This window comes from Osmerus mordax, chromosome 28, assembly GCF_038355195.1.
Source record: "Osmerus mordax isolate fOsmMor3 chromosome 28, fOsmMor3.pri, whole genome shotgun sequence".
NCBI classification, from domain to species: domain Eukaryota; kingdom Metazoa; phylum Chordata; class Actinopteri; order Osmeriformes; family Osmeridae; genus Osmerus; species Osmerus mordax.
Genome location: NC_090077.1, coordinates 5,149,903 through 5,168,255, shown reverse-complemented (window position 1 = coordinate 5,168,255; position 18,353 = coordinate 5,149,903). Strand labels below are relative to the sequence as shown.

The 18,353-nt window shown below is 50.9% G+C and overlaps 1 protein-coding gene across 4 annotated transcripts in view; it reads right to left on the bottom strand.

Annotated features, from left to right (window-relative positions):
• Positions 1–169: 169 nt before the first annotated feature.
• The window catches only part of LOC136938257 (single-stranded DNA-binding protein 2), a 20,751-nt gene continuing 2,567 nt past the window's right edge, over positions 170–18,353 (bottom strand). Inside the window, exons 1-16 of one of the 4 annotated variants that reach the window (XM_067231553.1) lie at positions 17,827–17,900; positions 17,679–17,740; positions 17,248–17,332; positions 6,196–6,285; positions 4,626–4,685; positions 4,245–4,311; positions 4,096–4,166; positions 3,907–3,974; positions 3,345–3,390; positions 3,142–3,177; positions 2,927–2,981; positions 2,749–2,819; positions 2,541–2,619; positions 2,251–2,273; positions 2,061–2,159; positions 170–1,909 (exon numbers count right to left, since the gene is read on the bottom strand). In XM_067231553.1, the coding sequence (XP_067087654.1) occupies positions 1,880–1,909; positions 2,061–2,159; positions 2,251–2,273; positions 2,541–2,619; positions 2,749–2,819; positions 2,927–2,981; positions 3,142–3,177; positions 3,345–3,390; positions 3,907–3,974; positions 4,096–4,166; positions 4,245–4,311; positions 4,626–4,685; positions 6,196–6,285; positions 17,248–17,332; positions 17,679–17,740; positions 17,827–17,886 (1,002 nt within the window). In that variant the 5' untranslated portion in view covers positions 17,887–17,900 and the 3' untranslated portion in view covers positions 170–1,879. Of the gene's footprint in view, positions 1,910–2,060; positions 2,160–2,250; positions 2,280–2,540; positions 2,620–2,748; positions 2,820–2,926; positions 2,982–3,141; positions 3,178–3,344; positions 3,391–3,906; positions 3,975–4,095; positions 4,167–4,244; positions 4,312–4,625; positions 4,686–6,195; positions 6,286–17,247; positions 17,333–17,678; positions 17,747–17,826; positions 17,901–18,353 lie in introns of those variants that run through there. The other 3 variants (XM_067231552.1, XM_067231555.1, XM_067231554.1) reach the window with 3 other exon arrangements.

Genomic DNA, 18,353 nt, shown 5'->3' with positions numbered 1-18,353 from the left:
CGCCTACCGACCACAGATGTGTACACACTTGCATTTCTCACCCCAGTCCCAGAATTCGGGGGGATTTTGAGGAAACTTGGCTTCCCGTACATTAAGTAAAAGAGACATACCTTGTGCATTGAAATAACAAAACCCTTTCATTTTTGTTACAAAAAGGAGTAGCCATATCTTTGAGCGAAGAGAAGCTTTATAGCATATTCAAAACCCATATAGTACTTCTCAGTGTATTTACAAAAACATAACATGAGATTAAAAAAAAAGAAACAAAATGGACATCTCACTAATGGAATTCCACCAAAACCAGAACAAAGAAACAGAGTATGTAGATTCAAATGTACATATGCCTCTCTGTAATCTCACTTGTGACTTCAAATGAACATTAAAACAAACATATCCTGTTTGGGTTTTCAGTGATGGTGTGCCAAACTCCTTCCCCCTTAGTCTCTGTTCCTCTCGACATTTAAATAATGCACATACAATTAGCATGGAGTTACATTTGTGAACTGTACATTTTCCTCGAAGAGTCTGAGAAGTGGACTCTGTTTTTTTTTCAATAGCTTTTTCTGCTCACTGGGTAATCTAACATGGGCAGAGAATCGGATTTCAAATCATGATAAAAACAAGTCTACAGTACTCCCCTTTACTAACAGTAAGATCACAGTTTCTCCGGATGACAGTAATAAATTAAGAGACTGACTGCATCTAGCACATGTAGGAATAAATGTCACGTTTCTCTAGGCTCCAACTGCCATCGCATCCTAAGAATGATATGGTATGGTTCATTCTGTTATTCTCTCAATCAACAATCGTTCCTCTGACGAGACATCCAAGGGTCTGACCTCGGGTTGTACTTCTCAGTCTCACATGAACAATTTTAAACAGGTTTGTTTTTTTTACACGTTACTATGTGCCATGTCTAGGCACACAATCCTCGGGAAACTCATAGGCTGCAGTGAACACAACAAAAACAACAACGAGATACAAGGCATGAGAACGCTCAACACAGGAAACCAAACGGATCCAAACGAACAAACACGAACCGAGCTGGCGTTCGGCCGAGCGGTGAAAACAGCTGACCATCGGTCTGGTAGAGGAGATCTCGCGCCTGATCCCTTCACCCCTCGGTCTTTCTCTCCGTTTCCTGTCTTTCTTTGTACACTGGACACTATACCGCATCAGGATTGGGTGGTGAAAATAGAAGTAGAGTTCCGAAGTGACCCGTTGCCTCATAGCCCACTCCGACCAGAGACCGCAATTGACGTCTTCATCTTCTTCATCCAATGAGAAGCGAGGGGTTTGCTGGGACAGTCACCCGGGTGCTCCGAAATGATCCAATCAGTTTCGTTTTTTTTTCTTTTCTTCCTAAATCAGCCAATAGAGAAATCGTCCACGTGTCCATCCAAAATCTCGAGACTCGTCATGAGAGGGCTGGGCTCCAGTCTCTACACAGGCAGAAGAGTCTTTTTTCACAAGACGGCGGAGGAGGAAAGGAACGGCCTTCTGTTTCGATGCCAGCTCGCGGGAATGTGTCACATACATACATAAATATACAGAGAGTCTGTCGGCTCCTGCTCAGTGGAGTTGGGTTCCTTTATACATGGGGAGGTGATGAGTTTCGATGACGGGGGAGAGGGGGATTGTGTGTGTGTGTTTGGGGGGGGGGGGGGGGGGGGCGTCACACCTTGAAACAAGGGAGGAAAAAGATTGGAGGAGAAGAGACAGACATGGGCGGAGGAGGAGGACGAGGGGGCCAGGGTCCATTGATTGGACCAGATCCAGGAAGAGACACCGGCCTAGATGACACCACATCCTGTCTCATGTGCATTCAACTGATCCGCTCTGCTGTTAGACCAGCACTCCCGACCTGTCCCTTTGCCCTTCACACACTCATCGTCATGTTTGGAGAATACTAGAGAGAGAAGGAGAGAGAGAGAGAGAGAGAGAGGAACCAGTTAAGGGGTTTGCTGCGCAGTGTATCTACGTGTTTGAAACGGGATGTGAACTTTCTCATCCCTGAGGGATGAGAAAGTTCATCTTGACCGCCTAGGCCCGGCACTCACGCTCTCATTCTGGAAGGGGTTGAGGAAGTTCCCCCCCATCTCCCCGTCCTCCCTGGGGGTCCCCGGCTGGTTGCTCATGCTCAGGTTGCCCGGGGAGTTCTGCTCAGGGCACACAGGCTGGTTACACGCCGCTACGACCCAGAGACAAGCTCACACGTCTAACACAGTCATCTGGATGTCTTTCTCTTACCTTGGGGAGACTATCCATGTCACCTGATCCTTGAAAAGAGAGAGAGAGAGAGGGAGGGAGAGATGGAGAGAGACAGAGAGACAGAGAGAGAGACAGAGACAGAGAGAGAGAGAGAGAGAGAGAGAGAGAGAGAGAGAGAGAGAGAGAGAGAGAGAGAGAGAGAGAGAGAGAGAGAGAGAGAGAGAGAGAGAGAAGGGCGGGATACGGTCAATTAAAATAGCTAGCGTTCTGTGTAGGAGCTTATACCTGGGATTCTAGAATACAGATCATGAGGATTATGGGATGGTTACCTAGAGAACCGTTCATGTGATGTGGTTCCATTCCAGCCATCCCTCCCATGGGCCCCTCACCCCCTGGACCCATAGGGAACTGAAGGTAACACACACACACACACGTTACAAACGTAATGGTGCTGCATCTTGCATGCAATATTGCATATACTACACACACAAACACACACACACACACACACACTCAGTGAACAAAGGATGGACTCACGTTGGGCCTGTTGCCCCCAGTAGGGACGGTGTTGATCATGGTGTACATGTTGTCACCAGAGTTGGTCGAGTCTGGCGGGAAAAAAAGGTTGACTGAGGCATGAATCATTTTCCACTTAAACAGGCACATTAAGATACAGACAGACAGACACACACACACACACACACACACACAGTACCTGCTGGGCTGGGCATTATGGGTGTTCCTGGTGGCCCCCCTCCTCCAGGTGGACCCTAGAATGACATTGAAGGCCAGAGGTCAGCCCTTTGTGGCGTCACACACAGTGAGGACAGACTGAACCTTTCTGGAGAGAAGCACAGTGGAGTTTCACAGGACTGTCAACAACAGAGAGGCTCTGATGAAGATGGGACCTAGGCCAGTGCAGTCACATACCACATAGCTCCCAGGAGACGCAGAGGAATAGGGGATCTGCAGAGACAAAAGAACAAGAGAGAGACAGAGCGACAGAGAGAGCAAGAGAGCAAAAGAGAGTTAGAGAGAGAGACACAGAGGGAGGGAGAGAGAGGGCTGAGTCAGTAAGTGCAGAATTGGGACTGTGTGTTTCTGCATGTCCTGTACGCTGGGTTTGTACTCACCGAGTTGGAGTTGGGATTCGGCCAGGGTCGCCCTCCAGCAGGGCCCCTGAAATTAATATGTGCGCACAGACACACACACACACACACACGCACAAACACACACACACATTTAGCCTTTTCACCTTTTCACAAACCTCCCTTTCTGATTCACTCTGAATCTGTGCTGGCATCAACACATGGTGTGGTTGCCAGAGCAAATCAGGAAGAATGATGAAGGGGGGGGGGCAAGAACATCACTGAACAGAGCGACCATTGTAAGTGACTGACTGACAACGTCATGTCTTTATGTAATTCTTACATAACCGTGATCGTTTGGGAGAAACTGGGAGTTTTTTTCAATGTACATATACTGACAGTTGTTGCTCATTTGTCTCAAATGCATGTGCGCGTTTTACTGCGCCCGCCTCTGTGAGCGCACGTGTCCGTGAATATATACACACACGTGCACATGCCTGTGTATTCGCGTGAGGGGTTGCTGTGTGCGCGTGCGCGCGAGTGTTCAGCGTGCCCATGCGTGCCTTGACGCGAGTGGGGCCCATACTCACGTTGATCGCTTACTTACATGTTCATGCCAGGCATGCCAGGGCCAACCAGGGCGTTCAGGGGGGGGCGCATGCCCCCTCCGTAGCTCTGCAGAGAAACAACCGTCACAACCAACCGGCAAAAATAAATACACGCAAAACACTGGGTCACAGATCTGCCTCTGAAGGGGCGGAGAGATGGCCCCATAGACCCTTAGCCAATCACATACCTGTGGCCCGAGTGGGACCATCCCCCTGGGAGGAGTCATTCTCTGCATGGGCCCGCCCATATTTGGATGTCCTGGGAGTAATGAGAACGTATGAAGAGGCTGCCATCTCCATTGTCTTGTGTGTGTATGTGTGTGTGTGTGATAAACACCTTGCTGTCTGCTGGGATCCATTCCGCTTGGTAGAAGGCCTTGGTTGCCTGGGACACCCCCAAGAGCCTGTTAAGACCAGAAACAGGCCCTCGGGTCAAATGTTAACATAAACTATGAACCCAAAAGCACCAACCTGCCATTGTACAACCTTTCACCTGCTACGTTTGAAATGATCACCACAGTATGGCAAGTGATGTATGAAGTGTGCACGGCGGAATTTTGTGAAATGATTGATTCACGTTCATTGTGGATTAAGGAGTGGATGTACTGTGTGTTCGTGAAAAAATGGGTTCTGCACGACTGACGGTCGGTCAGTGTCAGTGGAGGATCTAGCAGATGTTGTTCCTGGTTTGGTCACATGGCGGCAGTGTTGCAGCTACCTGATTGGGTATTCTGAGCGGAGGCCTGGGACCCGCGGGGTAACGCGGCGACATGAACGGCTGAGGAGACAAACACAGGAGCACACGCTCAGGAGGCGCGTTCACAAACACAAACACGCTTCAGTATGTTCAGCTTCTGTCCGTTAATCTTTCGACACGCAGATGAGCGAGCCAAACATCATGAACGCACAACCCACAAACACAACCAGGTAATGTGGGTTAAGTGTATGTGTGTGTGTGTGTGTGTGTATGTGTGAACAGAGTGTATGCCCATGGCCTATCATGATGTTATCAGGTGAACGCTGTAGAGATAAAAGGATTAAGCTAGCTACCTATTCCGTGACCCCTCTTCAGACACAACAGACTCACTACCTAAGCTTCACCACTAGAGAGCAGTGTTTCCTTATAGTTGATTCGGGGCCATAACCCCCCTCTTTCAAGCCTCCCCTAACTGAACATGTCAGCCAGAGACTGGCTACTGCTACACAGATGGGTAACAAAGGGTTTTCCAAAGCTCATGTTCCCCCTGTTCGTCAAGTGCTCGTCACGGCCCTCAGAACACAAACATGTTTGCTGTTTGTTTGTTTAATACCATCATAGAGAAAAGCATACAAGCAAACAACAAACAAACAAACAAGCGAAGGAAGAAGGACATGAAAGGAGACAAATACATGTTGCAGAAGATGTGTCATCACCATGAATGGGTGAACGTTACAGTGCAAGAATGATGCCGGTGTGAATGTGTGTGTGTACTGTATGTGTGTGTGTGCGTGTGTGTGTGTGTGGGGGGGGCTTCTCAGTATCTGGGTATGTTGAAGTGTAACTCCAGCCAGGTATAAGCTGGAGTCACTAACGAACCACACTGTTTTAGGATTGGCCTTGACAATCCATCTTCAAAGTCGGCTTCCAACGAACAATGATCGATCTGCAGAAGAGCGTGTGTGTGTGTGTAGTGGGGGGGGGGGTATAATGTACATAGAACCGGGTCCGTTTTGGCATCAACTCTGTTTTGTGAAATCGGAGCTAAAAAAAACGGCCGTGAAGGCTATTGATCTGGACGTCAGACAGCAGCTACAGAGTTTGACTGTTAATGACGTTTAATCAATCAGAAGACGGCCTACCCCCTCATTCAGAGAACAGACACGTTCCAGGAGAGGAGATTCTCTGTCTCTCACACACACACACACACACACACACACATGTGCACGCACAGAGAAAGTTAATTTAGATAAAAGCTTGACGTTGTAGAGTTAGTTATTACTGAGGGACAACAGGTACTGTCTCCTAAAATCTGTGGTTACTAATCTGATAGCAACACACACACATACACACCACACACACACACACACACACACACACACACACACACACACAGGGACTCGCTCACACAAAGGGATACCACAGCGAAACACACATACAGTACCAAGGGATAAGCAGCTTATTTCATTTCTTCTACTCTGTTTAACCTCTGCATTAACCTCTTATGATGGCTCAATGTCTCACTGTCACCTTGTTTTCCACACATTTACTAATTGTTTGTGTGTGTGAATGTGTGTGTGTGCGTGTATACCTGGAAGAATCCTGGGGGAACTGGTCCCACCGGCATGCCCTCTCCTGGGGGAAGGTTCGCAAGGACGGGGCTGGGGGCTGCAGCAGCACTCTGGAGGACGCACACGCACACACACACACACACACACACACACACACACACACACACACACACACACACACACACACACACACACACACAAACAGACAGAAACATGTGAATGCACAGACGCGCACACAGAAACGCACGCGCGCGAATGCACAGCCATGCGCGCACACGCACACACACACGTCAATCTCTAACCCCAACCCTCACAGAAAGCACAGGTCAGGAGGGACGCAGGGCCACGTATCTGCACCCCAACCTGCGGAGCAGCACAGACAAGCGGCGCACGGCACAAAAGCAACGACCCGTCGCCGCTTTCCCAGCCTGTCGCCGTCAAACGGAGCAGGTCTGCCTTCGGTACCTCCCCAGCCGTCCTCCTGCCTGTCTGCAGACGGCTGGGCTCAGCCGCCCAGGTTATTTTTACACTCTTGTTTTGTTTGCCTCAGACAGACGGCGCTTGCAAATTTCATCACCACTGTTGACAGTTTCCTGAGTTTTTTTTCTTCTTCTTCATTTTTTTTTTTTTTTTAAGCTAACGAACCATCGCTAGCCCTCGCTAATGCGCGGCGTCACAGCATGCGTTGTCCGTGCGATTGGGATTGTATGAGGGGGTGGGGAGGTCGGTGGGGTTTTGGCGTGAAAGGTTAGAGGTCGTAGTTCTTTTTTTTTTGGGGGGGGGGGGGGGGCATAGGTGTCATGAGACATTGTGCTGAGTCGCAGAGGACGCCACCCTTGCTATTGGCTTTGCACAGCACACATGGCGCACGCTCGCACGCACGACCACACTGAATCGACTCGTTGGACATCGAATGAACAACGCATGATGATGTTTTGCACAAGGTAAAAGTAAACAGGCTGTACTTGCCTCTCTCTCTCTCTCTCTCTCTCTCTCACCTCCCTCAACTCCCCCACCTCCCCCACCTTGTCCCCTTCTTCTCCCCCACCTAGCCCCTCCACCTCCCTCACCTCAACCCACCCACCCCCACCTAGCTGCCACCCCCTCCCCCTCCCTCCCTCCCATCCCCAACGTACCCCCTCCCCCACCCGGCCCCTCCCCCAGCCCCTCTCTCTCCCAGGCCGGGGGGGAAGCAGAGGCTCAGTGGAACTCTCTCAAGCTTCCGCTGGCTGACTTTTTAGGTCAGACTGGAATAAGGTTTTATCAGAGCCAAGATAACCCCCCCCCCCCCCCCCCCCCCACACACACACAATCCCTAGCCATCTAACATAGAACGCACTCCCCTCACTCGTTTCGAGAGACAGGCGTCTTTTGCTTGAAGCGGTCGTGCCATGTCATATCCTACTGCAGCACTGTCTTATCTTAGAACACAAGCCGGAATCGTCAACGACGACCAGCAGGGGAGGGCGGGGTCTGACTGTGGTCGTAAACACATGTACACACGCTGCATACACTGTGTGCGCGTGTGTGTGTCCACCCCTCTTTCTCTCTGGGGTTTATTTCACCCTGCTCTTCTCTGCTCCACTCTTGATTACCCAGAATGCCTTTCACTCACTGGCACAGCCTGAAGGTCTGCTGATTGTGCTCTCACTAAGACAGAGATACAGAGAGGGAGAGAGAAGGAGAGAGAAGAGAGAGAGGGAGAGAGAGAAGAGCGAGAGAGAGAGAGAGAGAGAGAGAGAGAGAGAGAGAGAGAGAGAGAGAGAGAAAGGGAGGACAGATAAGGAAGAGAGAGAACAAGCTGGAGGGGGAGCGAGGGAGTGTGTGTATTTTGCATGTTAGTTCCGCACACACACACAGACACGCGCGTCTGTGCACGTGAGGGGGAGGGAGGAAAGATTTACCTGACCTGCTGATGAGCCAGCATTTTCCAAAGAGAAGCAACAACAACAAAAAATCCAGGATATTCTCCCGCTACCCCGGCACTTCAACAGACGCCACACACCCTGGCAACACTCTGCTCCCTCAAAACTGGGCCGTGAGGGCCGAAAACATCACCACGTAGGGCTGCCAGAGATGGTCACTCGACACCAGATAAGATGGAGGATTTGTAGGCTCCTCGGAGCTGATATCTCTTAAGCCTTCCAGCGTCCTTCAGATCAATACCAGCTCTGTCATTAAGGGGGAACGAGCCACTAAGGCACTGGAAACCATTTCCCGGATCCTCTGTTGTTGTGTAAGTGTGATTATATAGCACCACTGGGCCCCGTTTCATTCAGTCATTCAATGGTGGGTATCTGTGATAGCAGGGAGTGAGATATAGGATTTTGGTCAAACTCCGAGAGTTTCAGTCTGGAGCCCTGCGGTTCAAGGTGGATTCTGGTACCAGAGGTCCCCCCCCACACCTAACCCTCCCCTCCTCAGCCCCTCCTCTCCCCTCCACTGCTCCCCACTCCTCCCCTCTCTTCCCCCACCCCTCTCCTCCTCTCTCGTCGGGCCAGGCTGGACACGGCCCTCTTAAGCCTTCCCCTCTCCCTCTTCCCCTTCACTAATGTACGTATTCATGCATCAATCCGTCAATCCATCAAACTAACTTACCTCAATCGGTTATGAAGAGAAGCGTCACTGGACAAGGAATCTCGACCCGTCGCTGTGCTTGTATGCATTCGTGTTCGTGCGTCTGAATAGCCCAAACGTGTGTTTGTGTGTGTGTGTGTTGGGAGAAAGTCATCTCCTCTTATTACGACAGAGACGTGAGAGGCATCCCGAACGCCTGTCTGTCTGTCCCCCCCTGCATCTCTCTCTCTCTCATCATCGCTCTCTCTCTCTCTCTTTCCGTCTCCTTCTCTCACTCTCCCCTTCTCCCACACTCTCCGTTCTCACTCAGACGATCCCTCTCGCTCACACCCCCGGCCTCAATCTCACTCCGGTTCTCGCCTCCTCTCTGGCTCTTCCAAACGGGTGGAGTGTCACAAACAAACAGTCTGGAACATTCTAGAAGTGCAATAAAGGTGGCGTGCGCGACATGGTGTGGCCACAGCGGACTGCGAAATGGACTGAGAGACAGGGAGAGAGAGAGAGAGGGTCACTGGATCCTCTTTGGTGGGTGGTGCGGGTTGATGGTCTTACTGGTTTCGAGGCCACCATTACCACGGAAAAACACAAATGACACAGCACAGGAAGGAACTCGATAGCCGCTCCCTCCTTCCCTCCCCCTCTCTTCCTCCCACCCTCCATCCTCTCAAATGCCATTAGTCCGCTTCCTGGACCAGGGAGAAGGAAATGGAAAAAATGGCTGTCACTCGCAAACAGACACATAACACACACACACACACACACACGGCTGTGACATGCACACACCCACGCACGTTACACACAGTAACACACACCTGGGTTTATGACGAGGACTGCAGAAGCAGGTGTCATCGATTCAAGTTAAGCCTAACAACCTGTGGTCAAATAAAGGGATTGAATTACGACTGGGTAACGATTGACCATACATAATTGAGTGTGTGTGTGTGTGTGTCGCCGTACTGTGTAAACAGGAGCAGAGAGGCTTTCGAGAAGAACGTGAAGCAGACTGTAGACCCGAACCTGGAGAACTTTGAGCCGTGGAGTCTAAGGACTGCAGGAGCGCTGCATGTGAGAACAGTCCTCCTCGGCCTTTTAACCATGCATTATTCACCGTCTCCCATGGCGACCAAGTCGGTCTCCCGCGCGCTCCACGCTCCGATCCCACAGCCAAACTCACTTTTCACATTTCAAGGCAAAAATAAAGCCTGAATATCACCCCTGACATTCGCAGCTTCCCTCCTCCAAAAAACCCTCCCTCCCAGCTCTCTCCCCGGAGTGAAGTCTGTCCTCGAATTAGAATTCGAACCTATGGTTTAGTAAGAAATACCTACCGAATAAAATACGAAATGATTGAACAAACACATGCTGCAGCCTACATTTTATGCCTGGCGCGATCCCCTTTTAGAGAGACAGACTTACAGTGCTGAATCTGCAGTCAATGTCATGGGGTGGGTGTGCACATGTGTGTGTGTGTGTTGTGTGTGTGTGCGCAGCGTGCGAGTGCCCGTGTGTGTCCTGTCCAGGTAAACATAAAACATTCAAAACTGGTAAACATTCCCGCACGTACGTACGGTTGAACGTTCGCAGCGTTTTCCGTTAGTCTACGATGCGGATTCGCACCGGACATCCACTCCTGTGTTGCTGGGACTTATCTGCTGGCTGGCCGTCAGAGGGTGATCAACAGGAGAGACCAGAGCGCAGAGAGAGAGAGAGGAGAGAGAGAGAGAGAGAGAGAGAGAGAGAGAGAGAGAGAGAGAGAGAGAGCGCGAGAGAGCGAGAGAGAGAGAGAGAGAGAGAGAGAGATGGAAGACAGAGCGTACAGCAGAAGGAATAAAAACAATGGCCGGCCTCCCTCCCTCCCCTCTCTCCCTCCCATCCCTCCCTCCCTCCCATCCCTCCCTCCCTCCCTCCCCTCCCTCCCTCCCTCCCCTCCCTCCATCCCTCCCTCTCTCCATCCCTCACTCCCTCTCTCCCTCTCTCCATCCCTCCCTCCCATCCCTCCCTCCCTCCCTCCCTCCCTCCCTCCCCTCCCTCCATCCCTCCCTCTCTCCATCCCTCACTCCCTCTCTCCCTCTCTCCATCCCTCCCTCCCTCCCATCCCTCCCTCTCTCCCTCCCTCCCTCATCCTCCCATCCCTCCCATCCCTCCCTTCCTCTCTCCATCCCTCCCTCCCTCCCTCCCTTCCATCCCTCCCTCCCTCCCATCCCTCTCTCCATCCCTCCCTCCCTCCTCCACTCCCCGTCCCTTCACATAATAACCCCGCCAAACACACCAGGCACTGCTGTGGAGTTATTATGAGGCATTAGAGTCATTAGAGTCATTAGAGTCACTGCAGCTGTAATGACAAGACAATGGGTGCTGGGGCCAATGTCAGGTAATAGTTGGTAGGCCGGAGTCAGCAGTACTGAAAGATGTGGTGCGGTGGGAGCCCTGCCTGCATTACTTTTATTACTGATGTCATTATCCGGCGTCATAAACAAGTCTCTGATCGTAAAGCCAGGACTGTATAATATGAGAGGTGTGGCCGTGGACTGGATGAGAACACACACACACACACAGACAGACAGAGTGAGATTTACAGCAGTTGATAGTCACACTAAGGCTGATAAGAAGTATTGCTCTCCTATCTGACCTGACCATCCAACCCCTTTGAAAGATAAGAAGAGAGGAGAGGTGGGGAGAGGAGGGGAGAAGAGAGGTGAGGAGAGGAGGGAGAAGAGAGGTGAGGAGAGGAGGGGAGGGAGAAGAGAGGTGAGAGGACAGGAAAGGAAAGGATAGGAAGAGAGGAGAGGAGGGGAGAGTAGAAGAGGAGAGAGGAGAGGAGAAGAGGAGAAGAAGAAAGAAGAGAGGAGAAGAGGGGAGAGGAGAGGTTGACAGAAAATAGGTTTTCCAACCCTGCAAATCTCCACGACGCGACATCACGCGAGACTGCATGTGTCAGCCTTTGGAGAGCACGTGAGAGGACGACAGACATCCGGAAGGTTCTCCTACGCCCTCGCCGACAACTCCCTCTCCTCTGTACCCGGGCCAAGCCAAGCTCATCGTGTCAGAGGGTTGCTGTGGCCTCCTCTAACTTCAGGGACAGAGCCTGATAAGACAGAGAGACTTCTTCTACCACAGCAACCCCCAACCTGGGATTAGTTGGGGTCAAGGAGACGACATTCCACCCAGCCTGCCCCCCTGCCACCTCGATCCACCTCCTTGCCACTCGTACCGGTTTGTCCGCTGTAGTCCTGAAACTCTAACCCTGAGAAGCACTCTCACACACCCACACGTGCACGGACACACGCGCACCACGCTCTCGCGACATGTCCGAACATGTGTGTGACACCACTCAACAGAGCGCACCAGTGGAAAATACACACTCCTGGGAGCAACTTAACAAGGGATGAGGGAAGGAATAAGAACCAGAGAGAGAGAGAAAGAGAGAGACAGAGGGAGAGAGAGACAGAGAGAGAGAGAGACAGAGGGAGAGAGAGAGACAGAGGGAGAGAGAGAGAGAGAGAGAGAGAAATAGAACGAGAGAGAGAGCCAAAGCAAAACAGATAGAAAGACAGAAATAGAGAGACAGGAGAGAGAGAGAGAGAGAGAGAGAGAGAGAGAGAGAGAGAGAGAGAGAGAGAGAGAGAGGGGAAAACCAAGGACCGTTTCCTTTTTCTTGTTTTCCGCTTACAATTACAAAAATAAAGACAGACATGTTGCTAAGGCTTCAGGCCCAGGTGCTTGGAATAAGCTTTAGTTAATACATCATTATTCCCTTACAAGATGTTTCTTTACATGAATATGAGTTAGATGACAATGCAAGGGTTAATAATAGCGTACAGGTCATAAGGGCCCTCCTTAAGCTGCTCAGTAACATTAATGTGTGTTAATAACACTTACTAGCTTACCAAACCCGTATCGTACCCCTTTTTACAAGCACCTGGATCCAAAGGGTTACAAAACATGTCTATGTACGGGTTCAGATGAAGATAGCGAGCGTTTCACGTGGCAGAACATTGCTTTCTGTTACAGCGTGGCCACCGACAAATGCGGCCATCTGAATGCTCTCTTTCCCTCGAGCCCCGCTCCCCATTGCCCATCGCCATGGCAATGATTCTGCTGTGAGTCACCTTCCACACTCGCTCCTCTCCTCTCTCTCTGGCTCGGAAACGGGAGGAGAGGCGAGATGGAAGATGGGCTCTGTTGCCCTGGAAACAGACTCGGGGTCCCCTCTGACCCCCTCATTGGTCCAAAGCTGGGTGGAATCAGCTTGGTACCCACAATGCTTTGAGGCAGGAACGTCTCCCTTTGCTAGTCACAAAGGAGAGAGACACACACTGAAGTACACACAGATACACACTCCTGCTGGAGAACGGCTTGCGCACTGATACTGACACAAAGAGCCTTTTAAAGTGCAGGACATGAACCTTAATGTCAAACGGGAACACTCAGATTACCTCATGTAAACATTTCTCCCAAACGTGAAAACATGGGGGGGTTTGTGTATAAAGGTGCGCAGAGAGTCTGTGTGTGTTCTCTAACATCGGCGGGCAGTTCCGGTAACCAATCAGGGGGTGTCGTCGTAGAGAGAATCGCGATGAGGTCATCTCAGCCGCAGAAAAGCACTCGCTCTCAGAGACATGTCCTGGCAGGCAGGGAAACTGCACAGCAGGCCTAAATAGCCCCTCCCCACGACCACGAGTGTGTGTGTGCATGTGTGCGTGCTTCTGTGCATATGTACTTTTATGCATGTGCGTGCCTTCGAGTTTCTCTTTCTGTGTGTGTGTGCGTCTGGATAGTGTGTGTGTCAATGTATGCGTGTATATTAGTGTGTGCGTATGTGGATCGTGTGTGTGTTCAGGGGTCACATCAGGACAGGGGTGTTTTCAGTTACAACAGACAGACAACCAAACCCTTCATACTGACACACCCTAGTGTTCCTGGATGCCTGCCAAAAGGGTCGATACACACCTGTGTGTGTCTGTGTGTAGAGGTGTGTGTGCGCTTAGTGTTTTGCAGAAAAATTATATGTACCTACTGTCGTGAAATATGTATGCCATTATGTTATTACTTATCAGTGTGTGTTTTGTGCGTGTATGGCAGAGAGAGAGAGGAAGGAGAGACAGAGAGCGAGAAACAGAGAGATGTGTAGAGTGTATGCGTGTGTGTGTGTAAATGGATATTTCTGTTAGTGTGCATGTTTGTCATGTGGCACTTTGAGGCAGATCGTTTTGTCAGAGGAAGTTTGCCTTTGGCACTCGTTCTTGATCTCCTCTCCTCCACAACAGCACAGTGTCAGCAGTGACATCCACTTGTATCGCTCTCAAAGTAACACTACACAGTGATACCAAACAGGAAGACCACAAAGGAATACCACATTGAGATTACAGAGGCTCCCCACTGCACTACCCTCCTGCCTGCCTGCCTGCCTGCCTGCCTGCCTGGCCTGCCTGCCTGCCTGCCTGCCTGCCTGCCTGCCTGCCTGTCTGTCTGTCTGTCTGTCTGTCTGTCTGTCTGTGTCTGTCTGTCTGTCTGTCTGTCTGTGTCTGTCTGTCTGTCTGTCTGTCTGTGTCTGCTTGTCTGTCTGTCTGTCTGCCTGTTTGTGTCTGTCTGTCTGTCTGCCTGTCTGTGTCTGTCTGTCTGTCTGCCTGATCAGCACTTGTTTGTCTTTTCAAGCCCAAATGGCTCTCTTCCTCACAGTACTTGTGTTGACAGTACACAGATCACACACAGAACACGTACAGTACAGAGCAGAACACAGGGCTGAACCAACTCACCCCCCAAAACACACACAAACACACCGTCCATGTAACTTATAGCCTTAATGAAATGTGGCATTTTCCAGTGAGCGATCGGGGGTGTTAAATGCCAATTTCTACCCAAAGCTGTGGAAGAAAAATAACCTCGCTAACATGCATGGGTTGATTTCATAGGTCTTACAGGCAATTTCATGCTGGCACGACTTCTCTTTTCACAGCGTCTCGTCGGCTCATGTTTGTGTTCACGTCCCCGCCATCGGGCTGAAACGAGTTCAGATAAGGACCAATAAGAGAGAGGGAGACGAGACGCCACATGTCCCCTGGACAGGGCCGGCTGCCGTGGGCACGCGTTCAGCCCGACGGTGACGAGGTGACATGTCGAGCTGGGTGGGTGACAACTCTGTTACCGGGTTTACGACACGTCAACGATGTGGTTCTCTGTCGGCGGGACCCGTTTGCGTCGACAGCCATCTCGAATGTACAAGACAAATTCACGTTTCACGTCAAAGTGATCGACACGCAGAATTCCTGCAGTAATAGAGCCATTTCCGGGCAAGTGAAAGAATGTAAAAATAGCTTGTTTTACGACTGCATGGGCCCTTTGCAAATGGAATTAGCTCATTTAGCTTTGAGACACAATTTACAAAGCACTTAACAGAACTGTAAATGCTTTTTTCCCCCCTGCCTGAAAAGCCCTGTCTAAAGATGAAAATCAATACGGTACGACCTCTCACTTCATTTATCAGGCTTGGTTCCTTCTGCTTTTCACTTGATCAGCATTCAACTTCCTGTAAGTGTGCAGTCTCCCCTGTTATAAACATTCTGTACATAAAGCAGACTATCAAAGCGGTAAACATTTCAACACACCCCAACACACACACAAACACGCACAGAGGCACGCAAATATCAGATAATTCAGTGATTCAACGCAAGATAGTGGTCCCAATTCAAAACCGAAGCCTTTGTCAAATTAAATTGAATCCGTTAAGTGAAAGACTGCCATCACTGTCACCCACTATAGTCCATTAGACGTGCACTCTGTAATTAGCTATCTAAAATAATTACCAGCAAATATCTGATTAAAAATCTGCATCAGCCTCAGAAGACTGAAACAAACGGCATGCCCATCAAATCAAGGTGTTTTAGTTCGTTCACCCACGACTTTCTCTATAATCGTTTTCTATAATTGAGCTGCAGATATATTTGTGGAGGGGCTGACTTGATCAGAGAATCACCACTGCTTTACAACAGTTAATTGAAAGTGACCCCGCATTCCAATTACAAAGCGTTGATTACATTCCAAACAAGGAAACGAGAAAGTGGGTCGGATTTAGTGGCCTTGGCCCATTCATCAAGCGACGCTGGCCTTCCTCTTAATTGAGGCATTTCTGTGATCTATTTGTGGAGTTGTTGAAGTTGAATTGATCGGTACTGTACATCACATTGCTACCTGCTTTACTCTGCCACCTCTTCCTTTCGTTCTTTTTAAAAGAGCATTATTTCTCCTTCGTCTTCTCTCTTTCCCTCCTCCCCATTTTTTTTCCCCGGCCTCGATTCATCTGTCTTCTGACTTCCCTTTTTGCCCCCTCTATCTCTCTTCCTCTCTCAGTTTCCCTCCCTCCCTCCCTCCCTCCCTCCCTCCCTCCCTCCCTCCTCCCTCCCTCCCTCCTCCCTCCTCCCTCCCTCCCTCCCTCCCTCCCTCCCTCCCTCCCTCCCTCCTCCCCTCCCTCCCTCCCTCCCTCTCTGAGGTCGTGCTGCCCTCCAGCTTGTTCCCCGGAGCCAGGATGACATCATCACAGTGCTGCTGCCGTCGTTCCCCAAGTGCCTCTTCATCACTCAGATCATCATCGCATAGCATGAGCAGCAGCATTCACACACACACACACACACACACACAATACAAAAACACCAAGACCCATCTCGGCTCCCTGTTCCTTGATGCCACACAAAACTGTAGCTATACCACACACAGTCACGCCACCTCACACACCACACACACACAAAACACTGTACACACACAAAACACTCCACAAACACAAACTGTACCATTACCAGAAACCACTACAACACGTCTGCCTGTCCCCACCAACACACACACACACACACACACACACACTCCCATCTCCTCAGTAAGAGGGTAGAGTGTCCACAGAGCAGGATCCTCCACTTAAGCAGGACCGAGGCGGAGAGAGAGAGAGAGAGAGAGAGAGAGAGAGAGAGAGAGAGAGAGAGAGAGAGAGAGAGAGAGAGAGAGAGAAAGAGAGAGCTGCAGGGCTTAGCCGAACGCAGTCACCTGGTCCCTCCCCACAGAGACTCTGGATAAACACACACCACGCTGAAACACGAGGACTCAGACCAAGACCAGGAAGGAGAACCCTCCGTCCACCAGATCTCCTTCCTTCATTACCGCCCCCGCACCCTCCTGCCCCGCCCTCCATCTCGCATCTACCCCCCCAACCCACCCTCACCCTCCAGTTTCTGCCTCGTGTGCGGACGAGCCACAGCCAGTATCCCTCGTGCTCGTTTAACAGATGAATCGGGCAAACACCGCCACTCGACAGTGAGGTGTTAGAATGCCGGGTTCACCCGCGCGCCTGTGCCGACCAATCGCGTGACCGACCGGCGGCGTCCAGACGTCCGCAACGAGGGAGGCGAAGTCGAGGGTTTCGGAGACGGAAGAAAAATAAGAAAAGGGGGGGGGGGGGAAGGGGAAAAAAAAAAAACGAGACGGGAGAAGTGAACCGTGGAGGACTCCACGTAGTCATGGAAAGCCTTGGCCTCGCTCGAATGTTCACAGGACTCTCTCCTCTCGGGGGCGGCGCAGTACAGGTCCCAGAAGACGCTGCAAACAAAGCGGGGGAGCCCCAGGTCAGGTGGCACGCTCACACGGACGGCCGGACTCACCGTGGTTGGGTCGGGGGGCGTGCGTTCACCGTCGCAACCCCCCCCCCCCCCCCATTCCAACTTCGTGGTGACCGGGGGGGGTTCGGACGAGAGGTTGGATTTTGGACCGGGAAGAACGGGGGAGGGGAGGGGAGAGGAGAGGAGAGGAGAGGAGAGGAGAGGAGAGGAGAGGAGAAGAGGGGATGGGATGGGATGGGAGGGGAGGGGAGGGGAGGGGAGGGTGGACAGGAGGATGTCAAGCAGGGGGATGAGGGAGAAAGGGAAGACAACAGACAGTCACTTACCACCACCAGGAGTGGAGAAACCCTGGGGGTTCTCCTAACGTAATGTTCTTCTCCCATCGGATCTACCAGAGGAAAGAGAGGAGAAGATGAATACGTGGAGGATGAAGGTCGTCGGAGAAACCTTGTAAAAAAGCTACTGGATACACACCCACAACACACGTGTCAGATACACCGACAGAATAATCACTGATTTCGAGATGAATGACATCTACAAAAGAATGCATGCAACCTCGAAGCTACTCCACATCTAATCTTCATCTAGATCCACACAATCGGACACGGTGTGCGAGTTTGGGTCTGTACACTAGGTGTGTGTGTGTGCGTAACTGTGTGTGTGTGTGTCTTTGTGTGTGTGTGTGTGCACAGTCACCAGCAGGAGCAGACTGTAAGGCCCATTGTTCGTTGTTAGACGGTTGGACCGAGCGCACAGCAGACATGTACGAGCCTGAGTAGCCCCACCAGGACTCAGTTCAGCCCACACACCTGGAACCCACTCACAGACGGCCTTGTGTTCGCTTCCAAAGAAGTCTCCTGTCCTGGTCTCTCTCTCTCTTTCTCTCTTACTCTTTCTCTCTCTCTCTCTCTCTCAATCTCTCTCTCTCTCTCTCTCTTTCTCTCTTACTCTTTCTCTCTCTTTCTCTTTCTCTCTTACTCTCTTTCTCTTTCTCTCTTACT